Raw genomic sequence first — 16,829 nt, 5'->3', positions numbered from 1 at the left:
TACCATCAACTTGAAGTTGTTGGTAATTTTGATTCCAAATTGCGATATCACAATTTGGAAGTGCATGATGCATTGCATTTAGGGAATCGTAATTTGCGATTTCCTAAATGCATTCATAATGTAGGTAATCGCAAAATTTGGGTTGATGCATCCCAAATGCAAAAATACCAGTCGTAAATGGGCCGATTTGCAGAATCGTTCCTTTTGCGACCAGTATTTTCAATGATGCTTGTGCTCCTATTTTTTTTTAGCCATTCAATAGGTCCCCTTTGTGAAGGTGGATCTGGGTCTGATGAATTCGAAAAGAAGGAATCACAGTTGATAAAGTAGCCTGAGGCTTTTTGGACAAAATTCAGGAGGTTGGTGAAGCTATGCAAAACTGGTAGATGAAACTAAAGGTAGTACATTATGGTAGACACCATCATTGTCTGTTTGCAGAATTTAAATCTGTGTTTCCGTATGTGATGATTGTATTGCATTTATTGATGTAACAGGAAGAAGTGATACTTCAGTGTTATTTGTCCCCAGCCAGGGAGAAGAAGCTTCATCATTGTTCAAAGCTTCCAACAGGACCTATGTAGGGTAGTGAGAGGTGACAGGTAACTATCTAGGAGCCCCAGGGCCTGTAATGTAGAATCAGCCACATAAATGGTTTGATGAGATCTATAGACACAAATCCCTTTGTGCTTGCTACCAGCAAGGGATGGTAAAAGTACAATTTTGTACATTCAACTGCCAGGACAGGTACAGGTGCTCTGTAGGATGGCCCAAATACCTTCTTGACCACAATTTTCTCCCAGACCATATCACCGATCTTTGGAATCCAAACAGGAGTTGCTGGTGCTTTCTTCACGTCATCAGTGGCGAAATGTTTCATTTGGACATTGCTATGTGCTCCTTGGAAGTCATTCAGTTCCTGTAAAACATTAAAAAATTCACTGATATCAAAAGGCATGTCTGCTGTTACTGTACAGGGACTGTTAAGAAAAGAGAGAGAGAAAGGAAAATATGATGGACCCACTCTTGGTCCCCTTACAGTATATCAATAAACAACGAAAGAGTGATTCCAAATAATGGGCTTACCTAAGGAGTCACAACTGTGTTTATAAAAAGAACCCTCACTCACCAACCTAATTGGTCACTTGCTTCATCATAAGGTTCCCACCCGAGGGGCCGAATGCCTCTTGGGTGTGTTGCAACGCCTGATTACAGCAGAATGTGCAGTGAGTGTGCAAAAAACAGTGAATATTAAAATTGCCTTTACCTGTCCTGAACAATTTTAATGATGGAAAAGTAAGGCAAGGTTAAAAACTATTGATGGTGGATGTATTAGCTGGTTAAATTGAGCAGTGGCATCCTGAATATGGCCAAAAATGAGACCGATAAATTGTTGAGATTAAAGAAAAAACTAATTAGAACGGAAGTTCATGGACACTTTCTATGACACCATTTGAGGTCAGGCACAATACCAGGAGGTCTGCAAATCAAGAACGTCCTAGTGATTTTTATAGAGGATCCACTTTATAAAAAAGAATACAGCTTTCTAGAGACCAAGTGCAGCAGAGATCTGATAGTCCTGACAGTGGAGACCACACAACGGATTTCAAAACAACAACTAGAGGAAATAGAGAGTCTGGAATCTGAAATTAAATCTAACCAACTGATAACCGACTCTAAGGCCTTACTAGAGAAAGTGGACAAAGATATCAGAATTTAGAGATTATTAGGTAAATCGCGAATACCGAATCCTTAATACCGAATTATACAGAATCGGTATTAAGAATGAGGTAAACGTGATGTAGGTAAAAATTCGTTAAACATTACCGATTCGTTGCAAATCGGTATTGAATACCGAGTTTGAACAAATCGGTAATAAAAATACATAACGAAAGGCTATTACCGAATCGGTGTTACCGAATCCACACCCAAAATCGGTAATACCGAATCGGTAATTTAAAAAATAGCGTTTTGGTGAATCAGCCAATCCTGACACACCCAATTACTTCCCAAACAGGAAGTTGCCACACCCAGCCAGGTGCACAGGGCCTGGAGCTCACTGTGAGGCAGGCAGGCAGGCAGGAGAGCAGAGGAGCCAGCAGCAACACAGCCATAAGAAAGGAAGAATAAGCACTGAACAAGCATGGCAAGCCTGGACAGGGAGAAGGAGGGAGGTGAAAGAAAAAGGAAACTCAAGTTCAGCGACAAGGAGCTTGAGATCCTGATCCAGGATGTCACCCAAGATTACCACAAGCTGTTTGGAGCACAGTCCCACCAAGTGCCAGAGGCACAGAAGAGGCAAATATGGAGTGGCATACGGGACAAGATCAATGCCATAGGTGTGACCCTGCGCACCATAGAGGACATCAGAAAGAGGTGGTGCGACCTCAGAAAAACTGCTAAACAGAGGATGGCAGAGAGACATAGGCTGGCAGGGAAAACTGGTGGAGGAAAAAATCGAGCACCAGTACCAACACCACTGGAACAGATGGTGGAGTCCACCATCCAGCGGGAGAGTGTGAGTGGCATAGGAGACGCAGACAGCTCTGCCAGAGCAGCTAGAAAACAAGGTAAGAAGCATGCCCAGCATGCTGCCCTACCCCCTCCCCAACCCCAACCCCCATAGTGGTAAAAGTGCTCCCACTCCACACCATGTCTTACTGCTTACCTGCAATGCATTCTGGGTGATGTAGTCAGTGTGAACTCATGATCAGGACTGTCAAGGCAGCTAACACAATAGCATGGCAACTGAAATGGATAGTTCAGGACAACCACTGTGCACTGTTGGCATGTAATTTAATGCAATGGCAATGCAGACAGAGCATTGAGTATATTTACATTTGTGTCATTTCAGGCGAGTCATCTCGCAGTGCAGCTGAGGGCAGCAGAGGCAGGTCAGCCAGGCCAGAGGGGAGTGAACAGGATGAAGACAGCATGCCTGCAGGGAACACAAGCTCTGCGCCATCGCAGCCAGCCAATCCTCCACCACAGACATCACCACTGCGCCAGGGAGGGCCGCAATCCCCTCTCACTCAGTCACCACTGCGACGTTCACCAACACCACCACCACCACCACCACCATCACCACCACTGTCACGCAGGAGGCATGCCGTGATCACCCTCCAGCAGATGGAGGAGTCGTCAGAGGAGGGCAGACAGCGCCAACGAAGTCATAGCGTAGAAAGATCCAACAGGGTGCGGGCTGGTCCTGCATCCGAGGGCGCCCTCTTCACATCAAGACGCCGCAGGGCAAGGCCAGACAGTCCAGTGGCATCTGAGCAGGGTGAGAGTGTGTTTGCTGGACTGGAAGGCAACATGCTGAAGGTCCAGCGCCTGCAATGGAGGGAGATGAAGAAATTACACAGGGAGGTGGCAAACATTAACAGACATATGCACAAGATGGGGGAGCATTTGTCTGCAGGGATGGAGAGGGTAGCTACCTCGGTGGACAACCTCCGCAGCCAGCTGGAGCAGGACCGTGTTGGCATGCGCCGGGAGAGACTGAGACTCCAGGACTATACCAAGTCGGTGAACCGGCTGTCCGCTACGACATCACTGATGTGTCGCCGGTCCATCGCCATGCAGGAGGAGATGGCGCATTGCAGCAGGGATGTGGCCAGGGGGATGGTGTCCATGACCTCTGTGCTGGAGCTCATGCAGAATGCTAAGGCCTCCAATATGGAAGGGGGGGGGGGACAGTGAGGAGGCTACCAGCCGTGGTAGCATTACACCATCACCCACCGAGTGCAGGAGGTGTAGTGGGCGAAACGTACCAGCACAGGAACGGTCAAACTCACAAGACAGTGTCGATGGGGAACGTGCGAGTGCAACACGGGGACGCAAGAAGTGAAGGACAATGGCTGTCCACATGCATGTGATGGGTGATGTAACCCATGTCCAATTGGACAATGCTCACAATGCTGGAGGTGTGCCAAATAAACACCTCTACATGTAACATGAAATGGCTCAGTGTCGTTACTCACTCAGAAATAGTTAGATGTAATCTCTGCCCGTCTCTGTCTCCCATCATGGTCAATAGCAGCAGCAGCCGCGCTGGGCTCTGGTTGAGGGTTGTCTTCGTCCTCGTCCTCTGACTCTGTTAGTTCCACTGCTGTTCCTTTTTTAGTGGCCAGATTGTGTAGCATTGCACACGTAGCAATTATCTTGCAACATTTGATGGGGCTGTACAGGCGCGCACCTCCTGTTTTGTGGAGGCAACGGAATCTGCTTTTGAGCAAACCAAAAGTGCGCTCCACCACGTTGCGTGTGCTCCTATGTGCAACATTGTATTTACTCTCCCTTCGGGTGGGTGGGTTCAGATATGGTGTGAGTAGATACGGCCGGAGGGCATATGCGCTGTCACCTATGAAAAGAAGTAAGTGGCATTGATTGGTGGGCCCAACAGCTTGTGCCAGGGTGTACATCAGGGTGTGTGACATTTACTTACCTAGTATGTATCCGTCGGCAAATTCACCAGCAAGCAGACGTGTATGTATGCCACTGTTCCTAAAGATGTAAGCATCGTGGCTACTCCCGGGGTATTTTGCCACGATGTCTGTTATTATGTGTTTGGCATTGCAGATCACCTGAACATTGATTGAGTGGGTGGATTTGCGGTTTCTGTAAATGTATTCACTTGCTGCAGGTGGGCAGATGGGAATATGGGTTCCATCGATGCAGCCAATCACGTGGGGGAAATGGGCAATTTGATAGAACTCCAGCTTGGTTCTCTGCAGCTCTGCCGGTGTACTGGGGAAGGAAATGCAATGTTTCATTCTGTCCATCATGGCGTCCAGGAAGGTGTTGAAGAAACGGGATAGACAGCTCTGTGACACTCCACCGACTGCTGCTATCACACCCTGAAAACTTCCTGATGCAAGGAGCTGCAGGCAGCAGAGTACCTGCACATGGGTGGGGATAGCATGGGCCCTTGGCGTCTGATGCTCCAGATAGGGTCTTAGGTCCCGTATTAGCTCCAGGATGGTGTCTGGGTGCAATCTGTATCTCTCATGTATTTCTGGGTCTGTCAATTGGAACCGAGTGATGCGTAATCTGTACACCCGCTCCTCACGTCTCCAGATCCTCATTCCTGCTGCTCTCAGGCGTAGCCGCCTTGCAATGACATAGAGGCCTGCCATTGTGTTCACACTGATGCATTTTGGGTCTGTTTATATAGACTGCTCCTGATTACCACATGCTCCTGAAACGTGCTAAATACCGAATCGTTATTACCGATTTTGGCCAAAATCGGTTTTACCGAGGTTAGCTAAATAGCACTTTTGGGCTTTTTACCGAATCGTTTTTACTGATTCGGTATTCATTGTTTCGGTAATTTCAAGTCGGTAACTTATGTTTAATACCGATTCGTTATTATCGAATCCAATCGGTATTACGTACATCTCACGTGGCTTAATATTTGTCGGTGGCAGTGAGGGAGAAAGCGCGGACACACAGAGAAATATGAATTGAAGAGGGTCCTTCCAGCAACAACAAGTGCCTTTTTTAGGGAGAGGCCAACAAAGAGCACGGGGACGTTCAAGATACAACCAACAACCATGGGAAATTTCTACCCGTCAACAGATCTACAAGAACTAAGATTATCACCAATATACAATCTGTCACAAAAAACATTAACAAAAGATGAAAAGAGCATCAATTTTGTAAGGTTAAAAACAGAAGCAATGAAATTCTGCAGAAAAATAAGATAAAAAACTTTTTTTGCTGACAATCCATATACCCAAACCATAGAGATAACAGGCCTAAGAAAGAAATCTGTATTTTGTCCACAAACTAATAAAATTCCAAAGGAGGTGCTAACCTTTGAAAAAACTATCATCAATAACAACAATGGAAAAGAAAAAAAGATGGGTCAAATACAATGGGGCAGATTTATGATAACTGGCGCATCCCCAGGGATGCACCAGTTATTTTGCGCCGCAGCTCCGCCACCCTTGGTGCGCTGCATTTACAATGCGGCGCACCATGATGCAAAAACGCATCTGTGCCGTAAAGGTGGCGCATTGCTGGAGTTGCGTCGCAAGCGCGATGCAGCTCCAGCAATGCTCGGGGGTGCCCTATCTGTCGAATGCTGCCCCAATACATCTAAATCTGAAATGGAAGCCCTAAATAATATAAAAAATTACACTTCTATTATAATAAAACAGGCCAACAAAGGTTGTTCTACTGTCATCTGGGACACCTTGGAATACACCTCAGAAGTCATGAGGCAACTAGGAGACATCAAGTGTTATAGAAAAATTGCTAAAAAGATCCAACACCAGACCTGAAAAGCCAACTTCATCTGATCCTGGAAAAGGGGTATACCCAAGGTTTCTTGGGAAAAAAGGAATACGACCATCTACAAAGCAAGAACTCAAGGATCCCTGTTTTATGTGCTTCCTAAAGTTCATAAAAATTAAACATCACCACCCGGAAGACCTATCGTTTCAGGGTGTGAATCACTTATGGAGCCATTCTCAAAATGTTTTGATTACTTTCTGAAACCATTCATGGCTCAGGTAAAATCTTTTTTGAGAGATACAACTGACTTTCTAAATAAATTAACAACAATTGAATTCGAAGAAAATGTACAACATCTAGATACACTAGACATGGTATCATTATATACCCAGATTCCCCAGTATGAAGGTCTTGAAGTGATTGCGTCATTTATTGAAAGTAAAGAAAGGTCCACACAAGTTCCCACTGAATTCATTATGGAACTGGCAAGTTTTGCACTCAGAAACAATTATTTCAACTTTAATGGGGAGTTCTAATATTAAGTGAGAGGAGTAGCAATGGGGTGTCCCTTTGCCCCAGACCTAGCCGTGTTATTCATGGCAAAATATGAAGACAGATTCATCTACGACAATAACCCCTTTTCAGAATTCATTGGAAATTGGACTAGTTATATTGACAATGTTTTTATGGTATGGACTGGTAATGAGGAAAATCTAGGCAGATTTCATGAATGGCTGAACAATTGCACACAACAGCATAAATCATTCAAGGACCAAAATGTCTTTCCTAGATGTAGAGGTATACCCTGCTGAAGGGGGTCTGGTTACAACTTTGTTTAAAAAACAATCAGACCGCAACAAGGCTCTGCATTTTCTAAGTAATCATCCCAGGAATTTAAAGGAAAACCTGCCTTATGGGCAATACCTTAGAATAAGAAGGAATTGCCACTACAAAGATGAATATATGTTGCACGCCAAAAAGTTAACAGAAAATTTAACAGAGCGAGTAGTTTAAAAAAAACTACTGAAAAGAGCAATGAAATGCACCTGGTGGACCCCGAGAGAAGTACTTCTAGAGAAAAGAATAAAACCTCCAATTGACAGAATTGTGTGTGTTTCTATGTTTTGTCCAAATTCAAATCTTTTAAAGAAAGTGATAAATCAGAACTGGCATCTAGTAAAGAATTTAAATCAGACACTGTACAACAAACTATTGTTTGCCTTCAAAAAGGATCGCAGTATTGCCAACCACATAGTGCATGCAGCACTGCCCCAAACAAAACAAGTTACAGTGAGATAGTTTGTAAACCTCTCTCCAATACAAGGACACCATAAATGTGGGACCTGTATCTGTTGTGCCACCACAGAAGAAGGAATCTTGTTTGAACATAACACAATCCATTGGAAACACGAGACCTTCACTAATTGTAAATAACGAAATTTCGTGTATGGAATAAGATGCCAGTGTAATATGTTATACATTGGCAAAACCAACCAAGAAGTAAGAGTACAAATCTCTCAGCATTAATCTAGAATAAAAAAAACCATCCAAACTGCACCGCAGTTCAATCACTGGAGGTTGAAAAACCACACAGAAAAAGATCTTATAAGGACCATCATCTCCAAAGTCGAACAAGATCCCAGAAAGGGAGATATGGAAGAAAGGCTGCCCAGGAGAGAAGCAATGCTAATAGTTAAATTCAATGGAGCCATAGATTGGTTTAATGAACTTTCAGAAATGTATAAACTAAGCTGAAAGTCGAAACGAGCCAGACACTAAAAGAATTCAGATAAGAGACCAAGCCCGCTACCCGGAAAGGACAAGAAGCAGTACGAATATTAAAATAAAAGTGACTCACAGACATATAGCATCTGCCGTCTGCAAGAATTTTATATGTGTGCATCACGAGCCCAAAAAGGATGATTCCAAAACTTATAGGTCCAACAGTTAAAACTGGTGAACGCAATTAGATAGTACGACTACTGTTGTACAAAAAAGACACAATTATACATCGGTTTGCGTCTCAATGTATAGTAGGAAGAGATTAGAGTATTACAGAACATGGCCGCACCACTGACAGAGAACACCACCAAAAATTTGACTTGGGCCATAAGCATTCAAAAAAAGAGAGGAGTGTGCAATGATTTTATCTCTGGTTTGTTCACAGCCTCAAAGGAACAATAACGTTATATTGAAAAATACAATGCATCTCAACCACAGTGAAATTTCGACCACCAATAGGAAGGTGCTACTTGTGAAACAAATAGACTATAAGTACAATCTTGATCAGTAATAGTAATATTCAACATAATCACACCTGATTTTCCATTATTAAAAGGAGGTGCCACACATTGCGAGGGCATCCAAAATAAAAAAGACGCATAGGAACCGCCAGGTGACTATTACTGATTGATTATGTTGTGATGTTTGAAAAAACACTACAGATCCCAAGGAGCCCCTCGGCCTGTTCAACGATACGACGGAATTGCGCAAGGCTGCGCTACATTAATAAAGCAATTTTTTATACACGGGAGCAGTACCGAAATAGAAATGATTGACCCTGATTGAAATTATGGCATCTAACAACAGACAGTGGGGAGTGTATACAATAGATGGACACGGACAAAGACACTTCAACTCACAGACATCGCTACTTCCAGAAGTACATCATGGTTTAAACATGCAAGACCTTGCCTTCCGGTAACGTGCACCACTTCGGAGAATGCGGAAGCCATTACACGTCCTGGTATCGTTTGGACAAGAAAACTGCAAAAAAGGTAAACACCTCACCTGAACCTTCCTCCCGCAGCTTTTGATGGAGCCAAACAACGGTTACAACAGTAGCTAAAGCGGTGTAATTTCAATTGCAGGTTAGTTCCCCTTGAGTATTTAAATATGAACACACATGAATCCAAAAACGAGCAGTGGAGGAGTGAAGCCTCGAGTCAAGTGAGTAAATGTGCCATACGATTACGCACTCACATACAGTATAGATAAAGATATGTGGATTTCAATAGTTTGTCTATGTTGTTTGTAGGCGCCGCCAAAAGGACAATCAACAGTCCAAGCGAGATGAGCGTCGTGAGACCAGAATGCAAGTCTATGCTTGTCTTCCGCTAGGGTCCATAGATTCATGAACATAGAGTGGTGTTGTAATTGGCATTAATAGGATGGATGGTCCAATTGGAGGAGTTTCTTCTCTGTTTTTAGATACAGGCACCAACATTGTTTTTTTGTTATTTCGGAACAGCTAGACTAAGTTAAGGTAAGTGGTACTGACCTATAAGTGTGAACAGGGGAACATCTGGGTATCTAGAGTGAATTTAGGACCATTTTTGTTTGTTTTTCAGCTGCATGGTCCTGAGGAGAACTCTACAAATTGGAAAGAGTTCAAAACGCGTAGACCAGTTTGTTGTTTCAGCCATAAGAGGATCAAAGAAAGTTCAAACTGTGTTACTTTTGTGTGTGTGTGTGTATATATATATATATATATATATATATATATATATATATATATATATATATATATATATATATATATATATATATATATATATATATATATATATATATCTATCTATATATATATATATATATATAGATATATATATTATATATATATAATAGCTTCCAAACACCAGCCGGCTGCACACGTGAGCGGGTGCACACACAACGGGGGTGTACCCGTTTAATTAATGCAAGCTACGAACATCTCAGGATCCTTAGTCCATAAAGAAAGTAGCACACGCAGGGGGTAGTTCCACAAAAGATTTATTACGGGAACTGACAGCAACTGTCAGTTCCCGTAATAAATCATTTGTGGAACTACCCCCTGCGTGTGCTACTTTCTTTATGGACTAAGGATCCTGAGATGTTCGTAGCTTGGATATATATATATATATATGTGTTGTTGCCGAAAAAAATCACTTAAACAAAGCTGAACGGGGCCTCGACTCTCTGTCATACGAACGACTAATGACGGTATTTTTTGGATATATATATATATATATATATATATATATATATATATATATATATATATATATATATATATATATATATATATATATATATATACACACACACAAAAGTAACACACACTATATATATATATATATATATATATATATATATATATATAAATATATATATGTGGTAAAATTAAGTCCTATGGCTTACAATTGAAAAAGGTCAATAACTTTCAAGAAGAAATGTAAAAATTTAAGGCGAATGTTTTGTGTGTGGTGAATGAATGAGTGAGAACACAGTATGAAGAGAATATGAGACTGTATAAATGGAAGAATGGTAGATGGATGTTGAATATTTTATCAAATAGGAGTTTTGTGTAGGTGTAATGGTAAAAGATTGATGGATTTGCACAAAATGTTACATTTTGATATGTGAATAAAACAAATAAAAGAAAAAGATGTATTTCAGACAGAAAAAGAAGTCTATGGTGCATGTTGTTGGAATTTCAATATGGCCTCTCTAAAGAATGAGTAGGAGCAAGGTAGCAGTATTGACATTTATTCAGTTCTTTTCTCAAGCATGGTCAGAGCACACTCCCTGTTCAGAAGCAATGTCCTCAATATCCGTGGCATGCTTTACTTTGATGCCTCATGCCTTCTTCTTTTTTAATTGATGCTTGGACTGTGTAGGGTTTTCTTCCTTTTTTATTATGAAGTCAGAAGAGCGTTGTGGGTCCTTCTTTGGTTTCACATACTCCTCGGATCTGTTCTCTGACCATCATGCTCTCACCAAGACTTTCTCAGATGACTTGTGAAAGGAACGAGATTGACGTGTATCCATATCTTGATATCTATCAGGAATTTTAATTGTATCAAGGTTGTGCAGATTGTATTGCTTGTCCGACGACTCCTAGTGAGGAGGTCCATTATATGTTTTAGTCTTTTCTTTTTTTTCTAATCATCCCATGTCTTCTTAGAAAACATATGTGCTGTGTTTGAGTTATCCTTTTCAGGATTACCCTTAATCTGTGGTTTAAGAGGTCTTGCACCCAAATTATCTCTGCCTATTAATGCATAGGTTTCCTCAATTTTAGGTAATTCGCACTCCTGGTCTCCCAGAGCAACCTGCGAATGTCACTGGCGTGTAGCCAACGCTGCTGTTTCCCCTTTTATATTGTTTAACATTTTTGCAAATACTGCGGCAAAATTGCCCATCGGTTTCATCCCCAAATCCAGGGCAGGGGCTGCCGCGTTCCTCATTTTCCATCTGTTTGAGCACCTCATGAAAAACAGCTTATATGGGTGTACCGTGTGTTTTAGTATATACTGCGGCTCTAACTCTGCCCTATATGGCGCAGTCTTTTAGGGAGCCATCCCTCATTGACAAGCATATTGTGAGAATTCTATGCTTTTCTTAGGGTCGCGTATGGTAAAACACTTAGTCAAGCTGACTTGTTTTTTGTGCAGTCTAGAACGGAATCTCTTCTTGTCTCCTGGGAACCTTACCCATGACTGCATTAATGGCCACTGGACTAATTCCAGGCATAGCCAATTGTGGTTGTGCAGCCTAAACAGCCCTTGTGACTTCCCTTTGGGATAAGATCTTGCGACTGTCAGTCCCTTCTCTGGTTTCTACTTTTTCGATCACCATAAATCGCACTTGAGATATGGATATTTAATCTCATTGTTATTGATTAATGCGTGACAAATCATGGCGTTTTGACCTTAGTTTGGCCTCACCAGCCCATTCATTCCTTTCATTTACAGACACGAGTAAGGCTGTAGTCATTGCGACTCCTTAACGAGAGTGTTCACGAAATTTAAATAAGTGAGTGCTTCATTTAAACTCATGTTGTTCATACTGTTTTGAAGTTTTAATATCAGGAAATATGAACTTATTATTTCCTTTGCTCCATTCAGCATTACATAACCCTAAGATACATCCTAGACTTTTACATACGTTATACATGAGCGCAAGAAGTTTTTTTGTATGTAAAGACCAAACAGAATTGAAATGAAGAAGTCATGAATTGTAAAAAACATGCAACAAAGGTGGTGTACCCAAAACCTTTAAGTGGCTTTCATATGTATAAGTTGAAACATTTAATCAAGTGTAAAATGTAGTTTTAATATATTAATGTTCACTATTTTTCCACAGAGGTCCCTGAAGAAGGGACATCGGTCCCGAAATGAATCGGGCCAACCATTACAACAATCGCCGACAAATGTTAATGATACCTGTATGATGTAAAATACAATGCATGATTAGAGTCATTTTTGTAATCATGAATTGATTGTGATGATTTATGATTTACATTGAAGAGTAATCAAATAATCAAATGAAAAAATTCAAATAAACAGGAAAATGATATGATAACAAATTTCAAAATGGTAGGGTTATTATACTTAATCATTAACCATATGTTTACAAAAAAAATGTATGCCATCTTTACGAGTTAAGGGACAAATTCCTGATGTTTACTGTTATCAGAATTATGAGTTATGAGATAATTATCATACACTCACAGTTGTTCTCTGATAAATTCCTACAGGGCAAATCTACAGAACTTTATTGGGTAAAGGTCCCAGAAAAGAAGGCAAAAAATGTGGAATTCTAGGGCATATGTAAAAAGAAGTAGCGGAGTGAGGTGTCATGGCTTAATGTCTCATTTCACCACTTCAGAAACTCAAGGCTGCACCGTATTAACAAGAATATGGTGCAACCTTGCGGTTCCGCTTTCGCTGGCGCTCCACTTAGCTGCCTAGAGCCAATGCAGGCACTCTTGCACCATAGTGCAGGGGTGTCTCGTACAGGGGAAGATTGCTTATGTGTAAGAAGGTGTGTCTTCCTGCACATAAACAATTATTAAATGCTGTTTTGCCACTTCTATGTGTGCTGTTTTATGCAGTACACATGAAAGTTACTAAATGTCCTTTTTTTTAAAGTTTGTTTATGTGCTGGAAGGGACACTTTCCTACACATAAACAATCCAAGGCATTTTGCTTTTTCCATGTGTGCTGCAGAAGGAACCACACATGCAAAAAGCAAAAACGAGCAGAAATAAAGCATTTCTCTTCGTTTCGGCAAGTTAAGACCAGGTTTTCCCTAGGCTTCATTTTGGTGCTGCCTCCTATTTACTCCACCCTTGTAACTATGGCGCAGCTTCAGAATCAATGGGTGTTGCGGTGGAATGCCCACCCAACATCCACTGCCCACCCTTTTCACCCAAAGCATAGCGTGAAAGGGAGCCTTATTTACAAGGCAGTGTTAATCCACATTAAGTGGCTTAACGCTGCGTTGTAAATAAGGCAAAGCCCCTATTGCCACAGGAACGTCAGAAAAAGTGACATTCCTGTGGCGATAGGGGCTTGTACATATGCCCCTCAGTGTGTTACAAACGATCCTGCATGTTATTCCTCATTTCCCATTTGAAAACTCAGAATAGGAGGTATTTATCACACATGGTAAATACCTCATCTAGGAGTAATAGTATTTACCACGTGTGGTCGATACCTTCCTCTAATACAATAAACACGTAATAAAAAGCCTAGAATTGCAGAGTTTAGGGCCTAAAACAGCTACACACAGAACTTAAACATCAGTCTCTCACCCTCACAACACATAGGGTTCATACTTACCAAAAATGTACTTCAAAACCACCTAGTGACTTTCCCTTATTAACTTCTTGGTTCCGTTACATGCTGTGCCCACGACAGACAGGAACTTATCTACTCCCATACCATATTCCTATTCCACTGAAGGACAGATACATTGTGCATTCCCGAGGCCCTCATTATCAAGACCTTTCAATTTGTGTCACTGGAAGCCATATTTGTCTGTTTAGGGGGAATTGCCTATACTCTTAAGGTGAATAAAAGGCACCTTTCTGTTCAATTTTGATCTACTTTTCTACTCACTCTTGCATTTGGAATAGGCAGAAAAATATTTATGGCTTGCTGAATCTAAAACACAGTTATGATGAGTCTGTAGAAACTGTTCTACTTAGGTTATTTAGGTTATAAACAAATATAGTCTTCACTTGTGGTTGTGTGTGCAAAGATACATTTATATGAGCTAATGTGGTTTATCGTTTTGCAAATATTTTAAAGGTATTGTTTATCAAAAGTGGCATAGTGGCATTTTCATTACACAGAAACTACTGGCCAACAAACCTCCCCGTAAGTTCCAGTGATTTACGATTTCATTGTTGACTATTCTTGTGAGAACAGATCTGTCAACAAGAAAGAGTAGGTTGTAATTCATTTGAAAGGACGAGAGGATGCGGAGTCGAGCAGGGATGAAACTGAGGTACTTAGAAACTGTTGGATAAAAGAGTTGCAATAGGAAAGAATCCTAAAATCCAAAGGGGCATATTTACAAGCCCCTTGCGCCACTTTTGCGTCACTTTTCCCATGTTAAAAATGACGCAAAAGTGGCGCATGGGCCTTGTAAATAAGCCCAAAAGTCTCTTAACCGATGAATTATCATTAAGATAGACAAAAGAGCTGGCATGTTACTCATGAGGCTTAATGATTAAAACTGTTGTTCTAGCTAAGTGGGAAGACAGCAATTGTGTTTACTGGCATATGTAAATCAATTTTTTTATTTCCATGAATGGTGGTTGTAGCAAACTTAAATTACGGTCTCTCAAGCCTTCTCAAATTCTACACATCCTGGAATATTCAAATCTTTAGGTATTTATTTCTTGGCTAACTAGTTGTCATATTTTTCTTTCTTTTCAGATCTTTATATTCACAAATTCATCGACTGCAGGTTCATTAACAGCACCTTCTTGGATCAGAAAGAGGGCTGCCATCTTGACTTTGAGGAAGACAATGATTTTCTAATTTACTTGGTCAGTTTTTTAGGAAGCTTGTCTGTTTTGCCTGGAAACATTGTCTCTGCACTTTTAATGGACAAAATTGGGCGCATAAAGATGATTGGTGAGTTAGCTATTTTATGAATCTAAAGCCTGTTTATTTATACTTATTGAGATTTTTATTTGGATTGATTCCACAGTGAACCATAGGTAGATTTATAATGAACCAGCAGGTATGTGAAGGCAATCTACAAACAGACAGGGATGAAATTCGTGACCATTATATGCCATGTGAAGGATTGACCCTAGGCCTGCTGAAAAGTAAACACATAGCAGTAAGAGCTCTTTAGCCAGATGTACAGAGGCACAAGGTTTTATGTGCTTCCTTTCCCTAAACACAAACACAAAGATGTGGCTTCCTCAGCAGGACAGATGTCCACATCAGTGGCTGGGGACATGGGTTCCTCGGTACAGCGACACACTTCCTTGTTCTCTACCAATTAGAGTTATAGAGGCTGTCATTGGTCCCTGTTGAGGGGTCTTTGCAAAAGTTCTATCTCAGGGCCTAACAAGTACATCGCATCATAGGAGATGTACATTTGCAGTCTCCTCCCTCCCGCTTGAGTGGAATTGTGTTAACCTGGCACATGATGATAATTTCGCTGTGTGTCAGTGGAAAAACTTGTAAGAGAGAAATATAAATGCACTGGGACTATTTGAGGACATTTGTTATTTTCTATTGGTATACAAATATCGAATTGAAAAACAAATACTTGCACAATTGTAAGTTTCATTCTTCAGATAGATAAAACTGAATTAGGAATCCAACAATATGTTGGATATGATGGCTTTTATTTTTCATTTGCACTTTTGACTATATTGCTAAATAAGAAGTGGTACACAAACGCATTCGTATGAATACACATTTATACTATGCCAGTAATGTTTCACAACAACTATCCTGATATTGCCCAAGTAGCAATACCTTGATTTGTATCAATTTAAATTCATGTGGAGAGCTATATTTAGCTGGCGTTGGCAATCTCTAGTTCAGAAGAAATAATGTTTCAGAAGATCCGTGTCAACTACGTGAAGTAAGACAATCTAAACATATGAAGGAGATGTTATCTCTGCAATGCCACAAACCATAATTCAAGACATCAACAGTGTTAACATGAATGTACACAATTACACTATGTGTTTCTAGTTGATTTTGTAACAATGGATTTTTTTGGTTGTGGTTTTAACCACGATTTTAGTTCAATTAAAAAAGAAGAAAGATAAACAATTAAATAAAAATACACAACTTAATACAGGGTCATTTCATCAAACGAATCTCGCACATTGCTTTATAGCGAGGATTATGTAAACCCTGAGGACCATTTTTATTTGATCGATTGTAGAGTTAAAATGAACAATTGTATTTATCAAAGAACGGGACTCATATTTAACGGGTGGTTCGGTTGTTTCATGACTACACTGTCTTTCGAGCCTTCGTGTAGAAAGCCGGAAGTGCTAATAATGCATTGAAACCATGTGCCCCTTCCCCTTTTATGTTCCAGGTGGGTCCATGTTGATATCCGCAGTGTGCTGCTTCTTTCTGTTTTTTGGCAACAGTGAGTCTGCAATGATCGGCTGGCAGTGTCTGTTTTGTGGTGCGAGCATAGCAGCTTGGAATGCACTGGACGTCATCACTGTGGAGCTCTACCCGACTGATAAAAGGTATCATCTTCCCACAGTTTTTTACTTTTCATATATGGCACAAATTCAGGATGTTCTATTAAGACCTTGCACTCTTTGAGAC

General features: G+C 40.9%; 1 protein-coding gene across 1 annotated transcript in view; it reads left to right on the top strand.

The window, feature by feature from the left end:
* SV2B (synaptic vesicle glycoprotein 2B) overlaps positions 1–16,829 on the top strand; it is a 281,226-nt gene that overhangs the window by 250,533 nt on the left and 13,864 nt on the right. The window contains exons 10-11 of the mRNA XM_086958097.1: positions 14,949–15,149; positions 16,588–16,747. Of these exons, the coding sequence (XP_086814223.1) occupies positions 14,949–15,149; positions 16,588–16,747 (361 nt within the window). The remainder of the gene's footprint in view (positions 1–14,948; positions 15,150–16,587; positions 16,748–16,829) is intronic.

This window comes from Lissotriton vulgaris, chromosome 2_1 (genome assembly GCF_964263255.1).
Source record: "Lissotriton vulgaris chromosome 2_1, aLisVul1.2, whole genome shotgun sequence".
Classification (NCBI taxonomy): Eukaryota; Metazoa; Chordata; class Amphibia; order Caudata; family Salamandridae; genus Lissotriton; species Lissotriton vulgaris.
The sequence above is the reverse complement of the archived record's forward strand: the minus strand, read 5'-3'. Positions and strand labels throughout refer to the sequence as shown.